Below are 17,176 nucleotides of genomic sequence, written 5' to 3'. Positions count from 1 at the left end.
AGGACACCTGTTTTGCAGTTAAAGAGTCAGCATTGTAAATTAGCGACTAAACAGATTCCTGGGATGTGTGTATTGCACATATCCTCCAAACCTTTTGTTTTGGAGAAACCAGGTCTGCTTCTTTATGGCATGCAATAAAAGAAACCGTCAGCCTGCCAGCTTTCTTTGTGTCTGATACCAGTACAGATCTGATTGTTCTGTATAGCTCACTTCTAACGACAACTCAGAAATCCTGGATGGGAATTTTTGTTTTATTCAGGAATGGATTATTCACTAGCTAACATCTTTCCCCACTCTAAACCTAAGCATAGCCACAGATCTGCCAGTTTCTTAACAAACCTGTTTCACTTCAGAAGAAAGGAGTCCTAAGGCAATGTCTGGCTCCAGGTTTATCTGTTTCATTCCAACCACAATGAATTTTTCCAGGTCTAGTTTTCAAAGGATCCTTGCAAGACTATGCCTCCAGGCACCAGGTTTGATCAGCAGCACTGTGCAAAGAATCCGTGCTCCTGTAACAAAGCACACTAATGAAACCCAAAGCCACTCCTAAAAATGGAGGTAAAATGTACACCAGTATTTGTGTACTAGCCTGGACAGACATCTGTAGAAGAGGGTTATCTAAAAGCTGGCATGAAGTTCATAAATATTTTAACAAAACAAGTCCATAAAACCCCCGCACATATAGGATTTTGGGGTTTTGTTTGTTTGTTTTGGTTGATTTTTAGTCTAAAAATATATTTAAGAGTCTAGGCTTGTAGCTTTTAACTTTTTTCCCCCAGAAATCTGTTGAGTCGAAAAAGTTCATGTGGCAGGTCTGTAGGATGAGACTCAATCCTTTATATTATATATGAACGTTTTAAGAGGGATAAAATATTCCCTTTCACATTTTTACATGAACTGTAGTGATTATGTGATATAATCCTTAAGGCAGCTATTAAATTCTTACTCCACACAGTTTATCTCTCAGCGTTCTGTATCTCTCTGCTAGAGCTGTTTCAGAGAGGCACTAACAAGTATGACAGGTCCCAATTAATGTTATAAACCTATTACAAATAGAATTGTGTTTACTAAAGATTGAATTTTCAGCAAAAACTTTTTGCTTCTGACAAAGGTCTCCCAGCAGAGCTGCCAGCTAGGTGCAGCACTTGGTGTGCTACAAGAAACAGAAAACAAAACAGCCCAAGAGATTTTAGCTGTCTGATGACACAAAATGTATTAAAAAGGCAGAAAATACATACATTTCATTTTTAAATGACAGCATTTTCAAATTATTAGTTTCGCTCACCTAAAGTACCTTATTACTAGGAACATAATTAAGATTTTTTCCTAATAACATCCTTTGAAGATTTATTGGCAACTGTAGTGTCAGAACCAGTCAGCTAAGACCCATTAACTGCTGGTGCCTAACCATGCCAGTTAGCATGAAGCATGATGTAACAGTATGGCAGGCTGCTAAAACTGTTCCATGATTATCTGTTTGTGTACATAAAATGTCATTTTACATTTCCTGTACACCCCACTATGAATTATACAGATGTTGATGCAATGAAGCATCAACAATACTACATATAATTTAATGCATACTGTTATTTTCAAATGGCAAGAAGCATGTTGCTGATTCATGACAGAGAAATATGGGATCAAAAATAAAAAGGAAGATTACCGCACCCCCTAAATGGTATGGAAACTTAACCCTTATTGTGCAGGGAGCCCTCCTATTAAACATCTGCTATTTTCTTCACATCATTCTTGAACAGAATGGTTTAAATACCATAGCAACAGGCTGCAAGGGCAGAAGCAAGCTGCTTGGATCCACTCAGCTGCTCGCATACAGAATGGCAGTCTCGACTCTATACTTTTACATAAGCATTCATTGTCCTCCAGATGTTTTCCTCACCATCTGCTATGTTTCTGGGCAAACATTCTCATTCTTGTGGTATGTGAATCACCACATGCTGCGTATTTATGTACTTTAGACACTTCAGGAGGGATTCATCTTGCATCACTTTGCCACTTGGTTTGGTCAAAGGCAAGTGTTGAAAGCAGGTAGGACGCCTTGCCACCTAGAGTTGGTTTTCTTTCCTTGGTAATTATAAGTGACAACAGTTAGAGAAAATACTGCGCTCTATTGATGGAACAGTCTCTGTTGATCATGAATTACCAGAGGCACCTGTTTGGCAGCCCTCAGACATACCTGATTTCCATCTCCAGTTCTGGCTGTTCAGCAGCCTTTCCAGTCTTGCCCAAGTTGCCTGGCCTTTGTTATGTTTTTCTGCTTTATAATATTTTTAGATCTCTTCCTCACAGCCAATGATTTTTTTTCCCTCCAAAATAATTATTACACAGGTTTTCATTTCACAGTGAAACTGTGAAAAATACTGTTTATTTTATATACTGTTCATATACAGTACTTTAGATAGGTGTGTCGCTTAAAATAAGTGTAAACTCAAGAGAAGCAAATACCAGATTTCCTGGCATGCTTAGAAAAGAGAGTCGATATCACTGCCTGTATTCAAACCTAAGGAAAAAGTTGGTATAATCTTTTTGCTTATTTTTGGCTGGTACATCTAGACGAGTTAGTTCCACAAAGTCCCTATCTAACCACAGTTCTCCATTTGCTCTTCTCCTACCTGTTTGCAAGCAGGTGAACAGCAATTCCGCATGGCATCTCTGGCTCTCTCCCACTAAATAGGAAAAGCAGATAGATTTGAGTAAGTGGTATGCATTTTCTGGGGCAAGAATTTGACAACAATACCATCATCTCTACATAATGCAGCCAACGTTGCTACAGCACCCTCACTTTAAAGTGTTATACTGGGACATGCATGGTTTTGATATGCTGAAGAAAATGGGATTTTTGGAATTTTCTGCTAAGCCATAATAATGAACTGTGTGAGCTAGAAATGGTTGCTTTGGTGGTTCTTCAAAAAAGCAGAGCAGTATAAAAGGCGTCTGGTGAGTCAGAAGTTATGACAAAAGACTATAAGTGTTTTCTTCAGTCTCAGGTAAAACCTGCAGTGACCTGGGGAGGTGAGGAAAATTTAAGGCACTTCATGGTGTAACCAGAGTGATGAAGTTATCCAAACATGGATGCTGCTATACCATCCAATGGAACATTAAGTCTGGGGACACTCAGCGTATTCTTTAATCTGTATTTTAGTCATTAGTTAATCATTAATGCAATACATAACGTGTTTCTGTCAGAACCCCTCTCCTTTCAGACTCAGAGCCTAATTTTTAGATCCCAAACCCTCACTCCTAGTGCTTAGGGCCCAAACCTCTGTTTTAACGATTAAATTAAAGCCTCACTTTTAGGTAGCAATGCTTCAGGGTATAAATGGTTGGGAGTTACTAATACCATCTAGTGTAGCTCAACTAATGCTGGGACCCAGAGCCGAAACTTAGCCAAGATAAGGAGATAGCTGAAACAAGAACAGCCTGCACGATGACTAAACCTTGTTGCTTTAGGGGAATCAGAGAGGCCTCAAGATTCAAAGTACCTAAACAAAGTCACGATGACATTTGGCCTTAAGAAAAGCAGATGTACAGAGTCATAAAGATAAGGAACTGCAGAGCAAACACTAAACCAAGAACAGACCATCCCTCAAGGACAGTACATACGTAATCTCAGAACTGAGTTTGCACGAAAACAAGGGTTAACTAGCGGACATAGGGAGGAAGAGTATGTCCTTCATCCAGAGACCCCTGATGACCACCCAGAGACACCAATAGGCATACACAAGTGAAGTCTGCATATAATGAATATGTATATCTTTTATCAGAAAGTTAATGAATATGTATATGAAGCATGTACTTAACCGGCACAATGAGATCTGACGGTATGCACGTTAGGAGTGCAATGCCTGCCGTTTAACACTACATTGGTGTTACAAGGTTTATTCCTGATTTCAGTGACAATGGCACATGTGAATTGGGAAGTTATCTAGGACTGGGGCACAATGAGGAGAAGCTTGCATCAGATCGGTAAAGGACTTCATTCTCCAGTGATTGGCAAGTTTAGCCAGTGTGACGTGCAAGGTAGAGAACAGAAAACTAAAAACTGTCAAAACAAAATCGTTACCATTCTTTTGTATTTATTACTGTCTGAAATCCATACATTTCTATTTCCCAGGGCAATGTATCTAGAAGGTATTTAGGCAAAGTGTTCTTTTAATGAGACCTTTCCATCTTTCCACGTCTCTTATTTTGCTGGAATAATAAGAGTACACATAAAAGATAGAATGAGCTCCGAGGTCCTTGCCTCATAACTTTTTAGCTTACATCCTCAGAGTACCATTTGTTTTTTTCTTTAGTATGGGGGTTATTTGAAAGATCTGTGAATTCCATGGTGACTCGGGTGGCACTGTAATGTAAATGACAGAGCCCGGTCTGAGACTTAGGAAATGCACATTCTGCTCTGATTTCTGTCACCTACTTGCAGGGCAATGGTGATCAATACATTTCACCTCTCTAGGCTTCAATTACCCCCTCTGTAAAACACAATGAACCTTGTTTTCACATGAAACTCTCTCTTCTGAGATCTACAGCTGAAAAGGACTAGAAAAGAGCTGGCATTAATTACTCTTCTAGCCTACATTCTGCACCAGCCCTAGATAGGTCATCCAGGCATGCACAGAGGAAACTGTAGAAGAAAAGAGATCTGGCAGTACTACCACTTTCCCCTAGTACCAAGTGGACCCATCCAGCCTTTTCTTCCTAATTGCCTAGGATTATGATGACTGACCAAAGGTTTACTAATCCCAATTTAATGACTCTGACAGAGGACACAGAGCTATAGTTTTCTTCAATCTATTTTAAGAGTATAAAATTATTTGGTTTTTATCCAAGAGGCAACTGGTGCATACTTCTGGTCTTACCTTCAGCCCTGGACCTCTTGCCAGGTGGTGGCAGGAATTTCAGAGCAGGGCAGTGTTCTGCATCTGTAAAAGGCAGGAGATATATTTTTATGGGTTCACAGATGGGGGACTTTCACTGTTTGGGGGAGGGGGCAGGGGTGATGAAGATACTTTTATTTAGAAGGGGAAATGGCAGACATTTCACCAGCTGCAAAATATTGAAGAGCTGTTCTTTAGTACAAAAACCTCTCCATTCCTCCCACAAAACAAAACCAGAAGGAAAAAAAGTAATGACTTTCTAAAACACCTAGTGCAGGATGCTGAAGTCATGCTTCAGCTACAGTCCTTTGCTCTTGACAACGGCTTTGCTGGGAAAGGCTGGCACTGTGATTACAACCTCCTCAGTAAACTGACCTCACAGTTCTGCTTTCCTTTTATCCTGCCTTTTGGTCTCAAGATAACTTTAATGAAGGGTAGCAATGCATGAATTCTTACAGTTGTATACACTAATTTGGGATGTCTGATGACTTCTTTTTTGAAGGCCTCCTCTTCTTGCTCTCCAATCTCACATAAAACACCCACATAGCTCACTGTCAAGTCTAACTTTTTGTGAGACCAAAATGAGTATCTTTCCAGACACCATCACATTTTCTTCTTTCCATTCAGTAAAGCCACTTTGTTACTCTATGCTACATAAGCACTGTGTGCTTGACACAAGCATCTAAGTTTATGTTGACAACAAAGGGCCTTTCTTCCTGATGCAAAGAGTTAAGGGAAGAGCTATAAATTACAAAGCACGAATGCACTTATAGAACTGCATTACTCTTCCTCAGTTGATACATGGTGTTACCACAATCTCAATTTCTCTCTGTTTCTGAATAACCAGAAATTGTCAGGCTCAGAACTGTTTATCTTTAGGTCTGGAGAGTCAGGCATCCCCAAGAACAGAGGTGATATGCCAATATATTTCACATTAGAAGAAAACAGTGGGAGCTTACACTCTGCTGCTACAAAGCATCCAATATCAGGAACACCACAGTGATTTAGTTTAAAAGAGGCACGGCTATATATTTATTGCTACAGGAGGAAACTAGCATGTTTACTAAGCTGAAAGATCAATGCTAGCATATATCACTAGAGTCTGAAAAGCTTTTGGCAGCAAAGGTCTCTGTTCCTCAGGAACTGTTCATTCCAGGACAAAAAGAAATTCTCAAGTAATCTGGTTTCTTCAGCTCTTGCAGGTGTGTCATACCTTCATCTCCCTGAGTACAGGGCAAGGCCTGGGCATCTAGCCTCAAGAAGTTAGGCATCGCAATTAGGTGCCCAGATTAAGGTGGGATAGATCCTGGCCTGTTTTCAGGTGCTCTTATATACAGAGGCAAAATGCACCGTATTATTTACTGGTCCTGCCAACTGCTATAATATCTATTTAGTATTTATGGAGTACCTTGGGGTCTTCAGAAAGGGCATCAGGCCATGCATAGCCACATGAAATTAATAGGCCAACTTGTCGATGACCTCAACTGGCTCCTGCTGATTTCATATTCCTCATTGTTATTCAGCCAAGAACAGAATTTAACCCCAAATTATTGTTTTTCTGTGCCTGAAAAAAACCCATGGCACTGGACTCGAGGTGAGATGTGTTGCTCAACCTTATCCTAACAAACAAGGAAGTGCTGGTTGAGGATAGCCTTGGCTGCAGTGACCATGAGATGGTTGAGTTTAGGATACTGCGAAGTAGAAGCAGGGCTATGAGTCGGGTTATAACCTTGGACTTCAAGAGGGCCAACTCTGGTCTCTTCAAAGACCTGCTAGGAGGAATTCCATGAGCTAGGGCTCTGGAAGGCAGGCAGGTCCAAGACAGCTGGACAGTATTCAAGGACCACTTCCTCCGAGCTCAGGATCGGTGCATCCCCAGGAGGAAGAAGTCAGGCAGAGGAGCCAGGAGACATGCATGAATGAGCAAAGAGCTTCTAGAGAAACTCAAATGGAAGATGGAGGTTCACAGTATGTAGAAAAAGGGACTGGCCACTTGGGAGGAATATAGGAATGTTGTCAGGGTATGCAGAGATGCAACGAGGAAGGCCAAGGCCCGCTTGGAATTAAATCTGGCAAGGAATGTCAAAGATAACAAGAAGGGCTTCTTTAAATACATCAGCAGTAAAAGGAAGACCGGGGATACAGTGGGCCCCCTGCTGAACAAGGAAAGGGCCCTGGTGATGCAGGATGCAGAGAAGGCAGTTACTGAATGCCTTATTTGCCTCAGTCTTTACTGCTAAGGGAGGCCCTCAGGCATCTCAGCCTCCGGAGAAGAGAGGACAAATCTGGAGAAAGGAAGACTTACCATCAGTTGAGAAGGATTGGGTCAGAGATCACCTATGCAAACTGGATCCTCGCAAATCCTTGGGCCCCGATGGGATGCACCCATGAGTGCTGAGGGAGCTGGCGGATGTTCTTGCTGAGCCACTCTCCATCATCTTTGAAAGGTCATGGAGGACAGGAGAGGTGCCTGAGGACAGGAGGAAAGCAAATGTCACTCCAGTCTTCAAAAAGGCCAAGAAGGAGGACCTGGAGAACTACAGGCCGGTCAGCCTCACCTCCATCCCTGGAGAGGTGATGGAGCAGTCATCTCCAGGCTTGTAGAGGACAAGAAGGTTATCAGAAACAGTCAACATGGATTCACCAAGGGAAGATCATGCTTGACCAACCTGATAGCCTTCTATGATGGCATGACTGGCTGGGTTGATGAAGGCAGAGCAGTGGATGTTGCTTACCTTGACTTCAGTAAGGCATTCAACACTGTCTCCCATAGCATCCTCACAGGCAAATGTGGGTTGGATGAGTAGACAGTGAGGTGGATAGCGAACTGGCTCAACAACAGAACTCAGATGGTCGTGATCAATGGATCAGAGTCTGGATGGAGGCCTGTCACTAGTAATGTTCCCCAGGGGTCTGTGCTGGGTCCAGTCCTTTCAATATATTCATCAATGACCTGGATGATGGGCTAGAGTGTAACCTCAGCAAGTTCACTGATGACACCAAGCTGGGAGGAGTGGCTGATACACCAGAAGGCTGTGCTGCCATCCAGAGAGACCTGGACAGGCTGGAGAGCTGGGCCAAGGGGAACCTCATGAAATTCAACAAGAGCAAGTGCAAGGTCCTGCACCTGGGAAGGCGCAACCCCACACACCAGCACAGGCTGGGGGCTGAACTACTGGAAAGCAGCTCTGTTGAGAAGGACCTGGGAGTGCTGGTGGACAACAAGGTGACCATGAGCCAGCACTGTGCCCTTGTGGCCAAGAAGGCCAGCAATATCCTGGGGTGCATAATGAGTGTGCCCAGCAGGTCAAGGGAGGTTATCCTCCCCCTCTACTTAGCCCTAGTGAGACCACATTTGGGGTACTCTGTCCAGTTTTATGCCCCCCAGTTTAAGAAGGACAGGGAACTGCTTGAGCAAGTCCAGCAGAGAGCTACCAAGATGACCAGGGAGGGGGCTGGAGCATCTCCCATATGAGGAAAGGCTGAGAGACTTGGGTTTGTTTAGCCTGAAGAAGAGAAGACTGAGGGGGGATTTCATAAATACCTATAAATATCTAAGGGGTGGGTGTCAGGACGATGGGACTAGGCTCTTTTCATTTGTGCCCAATGACAGGACAAGGGGCAACAGGCACAAGTTGGAACACAGGAAGTTTCACTTAATATGAGAAAAAACATCTTTACTGTGAGGGTGACAGAGCAGTGGAACAGGCTGCCCAGAGAGGTTGTGGAGTCTCCTTCCCTGGAGGCATTCAAAACCCGCCTGGATGTTTTCCTGTGCCCCCTGCTCTAGGTGTGCCTGCTCAAGCAGAGGGGTTGGTCAAGATGATCTCCAGAGGTCTCTTCCAACCCCTGCCATTCTGTGATTCTGTGACTCCTTTGCCCAAGTTCAATAAATTCAGAAGCACCTTATACCTGAGTACGTTATAAACAGTAAAAACACATCTTACCAGTCTCTGTGAAGAGGATGGCTTGTCTGATTGTCACCTCTGGGGTCAAGGCCGTTACTGCCTGTAGAAGACTGCCACTTTTGCTTAGCTTCTCCCTGCATTGGGTTAATTTTTCAATGCATCTGCAAGAACTCTGAAGGCATTGATTCGCTGTAATGCACAGGCAAGGACTGGGTTTGACATTAGTGTATCAAGGCTTCTTTGCCAGGAAGTATCTCCAGCCCAAAAAGGGTTATTTCTCTGGCCTGGCACTGAGATGGGGCAGCCACTTGAGACCTAGAAGTTCAAATCCCAAATCCGGTTCTTCTGCAAGTCAAGAGAAATCCATTTAGCATTGGTTGACAGCATGTGTTTCATAGAAGCTGTGTTTAATTCTGGAGACAAATTCACATTGAGTTTTCTACAAGACAACAAGTTCCAAAGCTGCTTTGACTTCACCCCCTGTTGCATCCAAAATGGTCTGTAATGCAGATATAGAAATATACTGGGGAAAAACCCACAAGATACAAATACTAGGATATTACATTACAGTGAAAACAAAAAATGGGCTACCTGGGAAGCCAACAGGGAGCCAGAGAGAATAAGTACCATGATTTGATTAGAGAACACAGCTAATGGATAGGAGTTGAAAGGGAAATACTGAGAATACCCCGATAACAGTGTGGTTTGACACAGTATAATCCATAATTATAGATCCTTTACCACCTCTCATAACATTCCATTTTAAGCTATATTCATTATAGTAATAAGCTACAAGTTAATGCTGACTTGTCTCTAAAGTAGCTTAAATGTTGTGTTTGTAAAGTGGTCTTACTTCCAATATTTAGGGGCTCAATGCACGAGTGCATGTTCCTGGAAGTTTGACAGCTAGAGTCTCCTCTTCGCCTATCGTAATACAGAACTTACTCTGTAGTGTTGTTTCAAGAGAGTAAGAAACAACATAGTATAAGACAGGGTGCCAGACTTCTGCCCTTTGTTAGTACACTTCCTGCATTATTAAACTTCAATGCAATCTGTATCATGAAATTATACAAAATCATCATCTTGCTTAGCAGTCTTCATGCATTTGTAAGCATTTACTGTGGGGGATAGTGTCATTATTCCTCCTGTGCTTCTGATCACAAATGGTGTCAGTGGATAAAATAGACTTTGTGATTTCCAAATTCCTGTTGATGTACCCCAGTTACAGACCTGCTTTATCTCCCAGTACTTAGAGAAAGAACAATGCTCTGGATTACATAAAAGGCTTAGTAAGTCTAAGCACATCTTTGAACTAATTTGACACTCTCTGAAGAAAATTATGCCCACCTGAGCTGTTTGCAGTGTGAAAAGCTGCCTTGCCCATGACTAACTAGCTATGATAAATTCTTCAGTTCTTTAGGTGGGTAAGCAAAGAAACATGTCCTCCTTCCTTTCACCCCATTTTTCATGATGTTCCTGCTGTGATAAAAATAGCTAGAGAGTATAAACTTTCCTGACCAGCTTCTTCTGCCCTCCCCAAGGGCTGGGATCACCTGCGCTCTGAGACTGATTATTGTGCCGAGGAAGAAGAATCTGGTGAAGGAGCTCTCCAGCACTCTTCATAGTATCCACTCTGACCAGTGTCAGCATGCCAACCTACTCCATTTCAGGATCAGAAGCATATGTTCGATTGCAGAAAAAATCCAGAGGAATGTTACAGGGGTCTGGCACTGCACAAAGGTTTCATCCTAGCCAGGGAGATCATCAGAATAAAACTAGTTACAATTCTCAAGTCTTTTTTAGTGTGAAGGAATAGACTAATTCTTGATTGAGCAAAGGCTGTGATACTCTCCTCACGCTGCAGCTCAGCACGGACAGAAAAAGAATCATGCATGAGGAGCAGTATCACAGCAAACCCTCACTAATTAGTCACACTCCTTAACTGGAATTCCTTTTTGCCATGTAAAGCAAATATATTCAGTCCTAATTCTGATATCCTTATTCACACAATTAAGCAGAGTTGGTAGATCTATACCAAAATGATTTAAGGCATCAATTTCAGATTGATAACTAATGACTGACTTCACATTCAATTGATACTTCATTTTGCAGTCTAGGAGATTACACAACATACAGTTGAGGGCTAAATGGAGGACTATTATAATACCACGCCTATATCCACAGTCCTGTCTGGAAGAGCATAGCCTGCAGAATCCCTGGCCCATCAGAAATCTGTGTGTGATTCCCTGCTGTTTCACTACATTATTATTTAAGTAATTGTACAGCTTAACATTTACTTGCTTAGTTATTCCCACATCTTAACATTTCATAATGCTAGAAAATGGTGTATGACATGTATCTGATTATTATTTTTCTTCATGATTTAGTGTGAATTTGGTTTTTGGAGAGCAATACAACTTCAATTAAGAATCCTGATATCCAACATTTAAAATAATTTAATTAGTTAAATAAAACTATATTAACCTCCTGAATACATAAGAAAACACTACCTGTGATTACTGAAATAAACATCTGATTACCATGACCTCCAAGTGTGTAGAGCTAGTAGGTTTAAGACTCTCCTGCTCATTTAAGTCATTGTGAATGTGATAACACATTTACTTGCTTTTTCAAGACCTATCAATTTCCCAGCTTTGAATGAATGAGTTACTGAAGTGAATTCAACTGTGTAAACTGAAAATAAGAACATCTAAGTGAAATGAAAAAGTACCTTCTCTGCACCTACAGAAGAAGCTACAGCTGCCAACATTTATCACTTCAGTAAATTCTAGTTTTACATGCTTAACCACCAATTACTTTCATTTTACTATTTTGACTCCTCTTGAAACTATGTCAATAAATATGTATTAATATTAATCTTTTAATTATGGTAGGTTTATGGCTTAATTAGTTTTTATCATGTGCATTTAAATAACTTTTCCATATATTTTTTAATTGACTTTAAAAAAATTATTTCCATTTTGGTTTCATTTTAATTCTTCCATTTATTACGCAGCAGCAGAAGAAATCCAATGAGAGTTACTATGATTGACAGCAGAACACTAAATGTTATTCAGAACATTAGGAATCTCCTAATAAGGTTGTCAGACCTTATAAAAGCCAGAACAACATTTCCCATAGCTTTGACCTACCCAGTGCCTGCAGCAAGGTCTTGGTGTAAGGAACCACGTGAAAACATGGAGGGGTCCAGCCCAGCAGTGGCAGGCAGGTTGCTCTGCCTGTTTGCAAGAAAGCCCTGCTTTGCCAGTTCATTCATTAGTCCTATGCAAAGAACAAAATAAAAGGTGAGGAATACAGAACTCCGTGATGCAGTCTGATGTGAAAACACTACTATTTAATGTTCTGATTCAGCTGACCACAGTCCTATTACATACACATTAATGTGGACCAGTCTAAGGTTACCTTAAAGACATGAAATGCAACTTAATCATCCCTCCTCCCCCAAATCATATTCATTTATGGTGGGGCAAATAGCTGTTGAAAAATTGAGGCTTGGCTACAGCTTTCTCTGGAGACACCTATGCTTTGTGACGAGCACCCCAGTTGTTTCTATCACCTTCTAACTCCTACTGTTAACTGAAATGTGGAACACATGCATAGATGATGCTACACAGCTCCTGAATTACAATAAATGTCTTAAATAAGTTGGTATGGCCACAGAGGTGTCGCTAGATGACAGACCTGAACAGAAACAGCGTGTTCTGCTCACTTAACTCCCATTCTGAAAATGATCCGATTCCATCCCACTTTTACAGACTCTGAATGCTTGAAACCAGCAATCTCCAAGTTTCCATTCTTCTTCCAAAAGGCTGGGCTATGTGCAGGCAGCACATTAAGGTATTGGCATACAGTACACTTTCACAATTGCTTCAGCCTTCTGTAACAGTATTTCAGACTACAGTTTTAAAGACTTGTTATTTTTAAAATTACTTCGTATACATTTGATTGCTTTCTACCATACAAGCCTGTCAAAAATCTACTGTAGTGTAGCATGGGAAAAGGATTACTAGCGCTCAAGGCTGATGGCAAACCTCAGATGTCAAAACGTGGCACTGACAAGAGATTTGAGCTTGTACCACTGACAATCACCTATCTGCTTTTCAAAATTCAAGTGGCATGAGAAATCAAAAAATGTGCCATCTCTGCCAGAGTAGCATTAACTGCTGTTTATTCAAACTCAATGCCTGGCAAAAAGTAAAGCTTGGACAAAAGTTTACGGTGTTTGATCCTCAAGACAGAGATCCATTAACCACAGACACCCATCTATCTGCTTTAATTCAGGAATGATTGTTGAACTTTTTCTTGCTTTGAAAATTGAACAATGTTCAGGACCTTGAAGGCTTTTCAGGGGCATCAATTACAAATGCAGAACTACTCAGTATGGTATTTAGCCTACTCTAGTCCTAGTGCTACTCTACACCTCCCAGAGGCCAAACCAAAGCTTATGTGGCAAGAACATCAGCTTCCCCTTTCCTGGGGTCCAGGATATGGAATAAGGTATCTCTCTGGATCAGTTCTGAAGCGATCAGAGAACACATGGAAAGAGGCATTCACAAAATCAGTCTACAAACAAAGTTAAAAAAATGAGTTAACTAAAATGAGGGAAAATATTTTACCTCTCTGGAATATCCTTTGTTCCAGTACCCACTTATATATTTCTAGTAGAAATTTCCCTATGCAAAACATGAACACTGTAAACATCATTTGTGGCGCACTGTGAGAAAAGCAGCAGAAACTGTACTTCCTTAATGAGCAACTTTCCTTGGGTCTACAGGCAGCAGGTGACACGGTGCTGTAATTAGCCTGCCATGATTAATCCACTGTGTCTGTACATGTTTTCAGAACATTCTGTGACAGTCTCAGGAGAAAAAGCAGGGGACTTTTTGCATTGTCACTTTTTTTTTTCCAAAACTCTAAATGTTCTTTTCTATTGTGGATGGATTAAAGGAAGCAATTGGGCAGTGAGTGAATGTCTCTATGTGAGCTATTTGTGGTGGTGTTAATGGAGGGGTCAGCAACAAATGATCTCTCAGTGGTGGAATCTGAAGGGGAGTTTGCAGAAAAACAGATGCAGGAATGAACTCTCCTGCTGCAGGCAACAACCCCCCTGTCAGAGCAGGAAGAAACAGGCAGGGCAGGTTCTTTGCTCCCTACTGATCACTGTTGTCACCTGTGATCTTGCCCACTTGAGACTAATGTTACCTGTTTTTTTTAAGGATAAGCTGACATTTTTCCTGAACCAGAGCGTCAGAACAGACTCTAACTCAAGTAAGATGATTTCAGCCAGCAACTTCCCTGGTTTTCAGCAGTTCCAACATATAAAATGAGTTACAGTTCAGACGCTTGGAAGTCACAAATATGCAGAACTCAGGGCTGAGGGTGCTAGGATCAGATGCTATCCTCAGGCTCAGTGGTACATACATATTTTTGCTACCCTACCTCTCTGTGCAGTAAGAATACCTAAAAGGATGTTAATTGAGATGATGAAGCCAGGCCCATCATGGAGGTGTGCAGTGGGAAGCCAAGAGACAAGGCTCACAAATTCAAACAATGGAGGTTCCGACTTGACATAAAGGAAAAACAGTTCTCCTTAAGGACTATCAAGCCTGGAACAAAGTCCCAGAGAAGCAGAGGAATCTCTGTCCTTGCAGATTTTCAAGACCTGAGCATCCTGATCTGAATTCATTGCTGGTGCTGTGCTGAGCAGGATGTTGGATGAGACACCTTCCCAGGTCCATTTCAACATGAATTAATCTATGATTCTAAGTTCAAGAGGACTCCAGTGCTAAAGATCAAACAACTGACAAAGATCAACCTGCTCTGTTGGATATGTAGTAGTGACTGATTTACACATGGGCTGGAGATACATACAGCAAAACTATCAGGCCCTGATATTCTCAATAAATCTTTCCTGCAATGTAACAGCTGCAGTTAGACTGCTAACGTTTAGCTTACACGCACTGAAGTGCAAACCTTCTTTTCTGAGGTTGTTGAGCAGTGAAAGCATTACCTTTTACCAATGCAGGAATACGATGTCTAGAATTCTCCTTTCTCAGCAACAAAATGAGACAGTGCATGCGTGGTTCAGCAGAGAGCTCTCCTCTTGTAGAACTGGTATCAGGTAAACTTGAAATCTTGCTTGGGCAAAATACAGCAATCTGAAATAACGAGGGCCAGGTTAGACCACTAAATCAACACATAATCACTGTAGGGTTCAGGCAAATAGTTAAGTTATGATGCCGCAAGAAGATACAGCTCACCAGCTGAGCCATAGTAACTTCCAGCAAATGGGTGTTCATGCATCATCTGTTCATGAGACGGAGGAAATTAATTTAAACCTCAGGGAAGAGGCCTAACATAAAAATGTTCTGCCCTGCAACTGGGCTGGACTAAAACCACAACTGTTAAAACTCAGCTGATATGCAGTACCATCCTAAGTCACTCAGGCGAAAACAATCTTGAGTCCCAAAGGATGATTTTTTAGAAACGTTTAGCTCCAAGCAGCACATTGAAGCAATAGTTGCTGCTGTTAACTTCTTAACTTCTTAAATGGCCATTTAGGAGCATACTCCAAATATTTGGCTATTTGGGCTGCAGTATTGCATAAATAAGTTATGTTTATTCTACAAGATATTATGGGCAGGGAAGGTGTTATTTCTCAGGCTGGATCACAGAACAAGCAGAAAAGAGAGACTTTGTACATGGTTTAATTTGCAAAATTATGCATTTCATGATTGATATAGCAAACAATCCTAAGCATGACAATTCAAAGTAAGGGGTCCACTCCTTTGTAAGAGAAAGTGTCCTATGATTCCTGGGTGATTTATTATGTAAGAAGTGCAGAACTGGACTTCTTGCATATGTAAGTTTGTCTGAAATCCTACATTTACGATTATTGCTGTTTCCTTAGGCTGACTTGTCTAAACACCAACTGCACTGTAACTCAAATCTATCATCATGTTAGATAGAGCTTCAGAGAAAAAATTAGTATTTTTGACAATAGGAAAACTCATTTTGCAACTCATCTGGAATGCATTAAACTAGGGGACTTCATGCTGAAAGGCCGTAAGCAGTCCCAAAGGGACTGTGAAGTACATAATCAAACATCAGTCTGTTAGATGAAGACCATCCTCCTGAATACATATTTGCAGATCGGCAATTGTTTTGGTTTATGTGGCTTCTGCCTGCTCTTGCTTATTTTGAGATCAAGGGTAAAATTTATGTTTGCCTTAGTAGGAAGGGGCCTGATTATGAATCTACACTTCTGTTGTCAGTGAGAGACTGAGGCCTTGTGAGATTTTCCTACTTTAAAAAAAAAAAAAAAAAAATCACTGAAAGCAACCAGAGTACTACTCATAGGAATACAGAGAACATAAGTGCTGACTAGCTAGTAAAGAGGAAATGAGCGTCCTTGAGAACACTTACTAGGGGAGTGTCAGCTCACACATCCATAAGACAACAGCATAATTAGTTTCAGATCAACTGGTAACCCAAGGTATGCAACTGAGCTGTGCGCTCTGTCCGGTACCTGACTTGTTGGCCTGTTCAGCACAACGGCTTGCTTGGGTGAAAGCTGCAGCTGTCTGATTCATTGCAGACTGAAACCCCAATGAGTACAGACTGAAATCACTTTACCATACGCGTGAGGAGATACCACAGGTGACACCACCAAAATTATGTCCCCTAGACCAAAAAGAGGATAAGAAAAGCAGTGTATTATTTCCACTGAAGCTGCGGTATCAATGCAAGGCAACTCTCACAGTGGTTAGTTCCACGTTGAAGCACATCCCAAATGGTGGCACTGTATTTTAAGGTTTATTTGCTCTACCCAGCTCATAGTGACTGCTATCAGAGGCCAAGCTAAATGGAAAAGCTTATGGCATAATCAGTAATATCTTTATGAATCATCTACCCCAGATAGCCAGATATACCTGATGAGACAGACTATGAACTATTAAATCTATCTTTAAGGTATCTATGCTCTCAGTTCACATGCTAGCTGTGCATCAGCCCCCACCAGGCTGTGTTTCAGCTGTTACCCTTACAGCTGGCAATCCGACAGCAGTCGGTTCCCTCAAGGACTAAGGGCCTGATAAGCCTCCCCACACTGATGAGTAACTAAATAAGGTCAACAAGAGCAATTAGTGATTTGTCCACTACAAAGTACATGAAGCAACTCCAGCCATTCCTCTCTGCTATTATTAGTGGTCCTAGCCTGTAGCTAGCTTCTACAATCTTGTTCAGTACTACCTTCTGCTTCCTCTTGTCTCTTCTTCAGTCCCATCTTTAACCTTCAACCCAGAGCTTGCCTTGCAGCATGGGCTCCCAAATCTCTGCACCAGCCTGTGATCT

General features: G+C 41.6%; 1 protein-coding gene across 1 annotated transcript in view; it reads right to left on the bottom strand.

Annotated features, from left to right (window-relative positions):
* Positions 1-17,176, bottom strand: part of DNAAF8 (dynein axonemal assembly factor 8) — a 98,876-nt gene that overhangs the window by 22,656 nt on the left and 59,044 nt on the right. The window contains 14 exon segments of the mRNA XM_064462233.1: positions 340-509; positions 2,631-2,684; positions 4,878-4,940; positions 7,201-7,219; positions 7,454-7,492; positions 8,260-8,326; positions 8,836-8,953; positions 8,956-9,077; positions 9,079-9,148; positions 10,357-10,551; positions 11,956-12,002; positions 12,004-12,085; positions 14,835-14,982; positions 16,353-16,507. Of these exon segments, the coding sequence (XP_064318303.1) occupies positions 340-509; positions 2,631-2,684; positions 4,878-4,940; positions 7,201-7,219; positions 7,454-7,492; positions 8,260-8,326; positions 8,836-8,953; positions 8,956-9,077; positions 9,079-9,148; positions 10,357-10,551; positions 11,956-12,002; positions 12,004-12,085; positions 14,835-14,982; positions 16,353-16,507 (1,349 nt within the window).

Source organism: Phalacrocorax carbo, chromosome 10, assembly GCF_963921805.1.
Source record: "Phalacrocorax carbo chromosome 10, bPhaCar2.1, whole genome shotgun sequence".
Lineage (NCBI taxonomy): Eukaryota > Metazoa > Chordata > Aves > Suliformes > Phalacrocoracidae > Phalacrocorax > Phalacrocorax carbo.
Note: the sequence above shows the minus strand (reverse complement) of the source record. Positions and strands in the feature narration are given on the sequence as shown.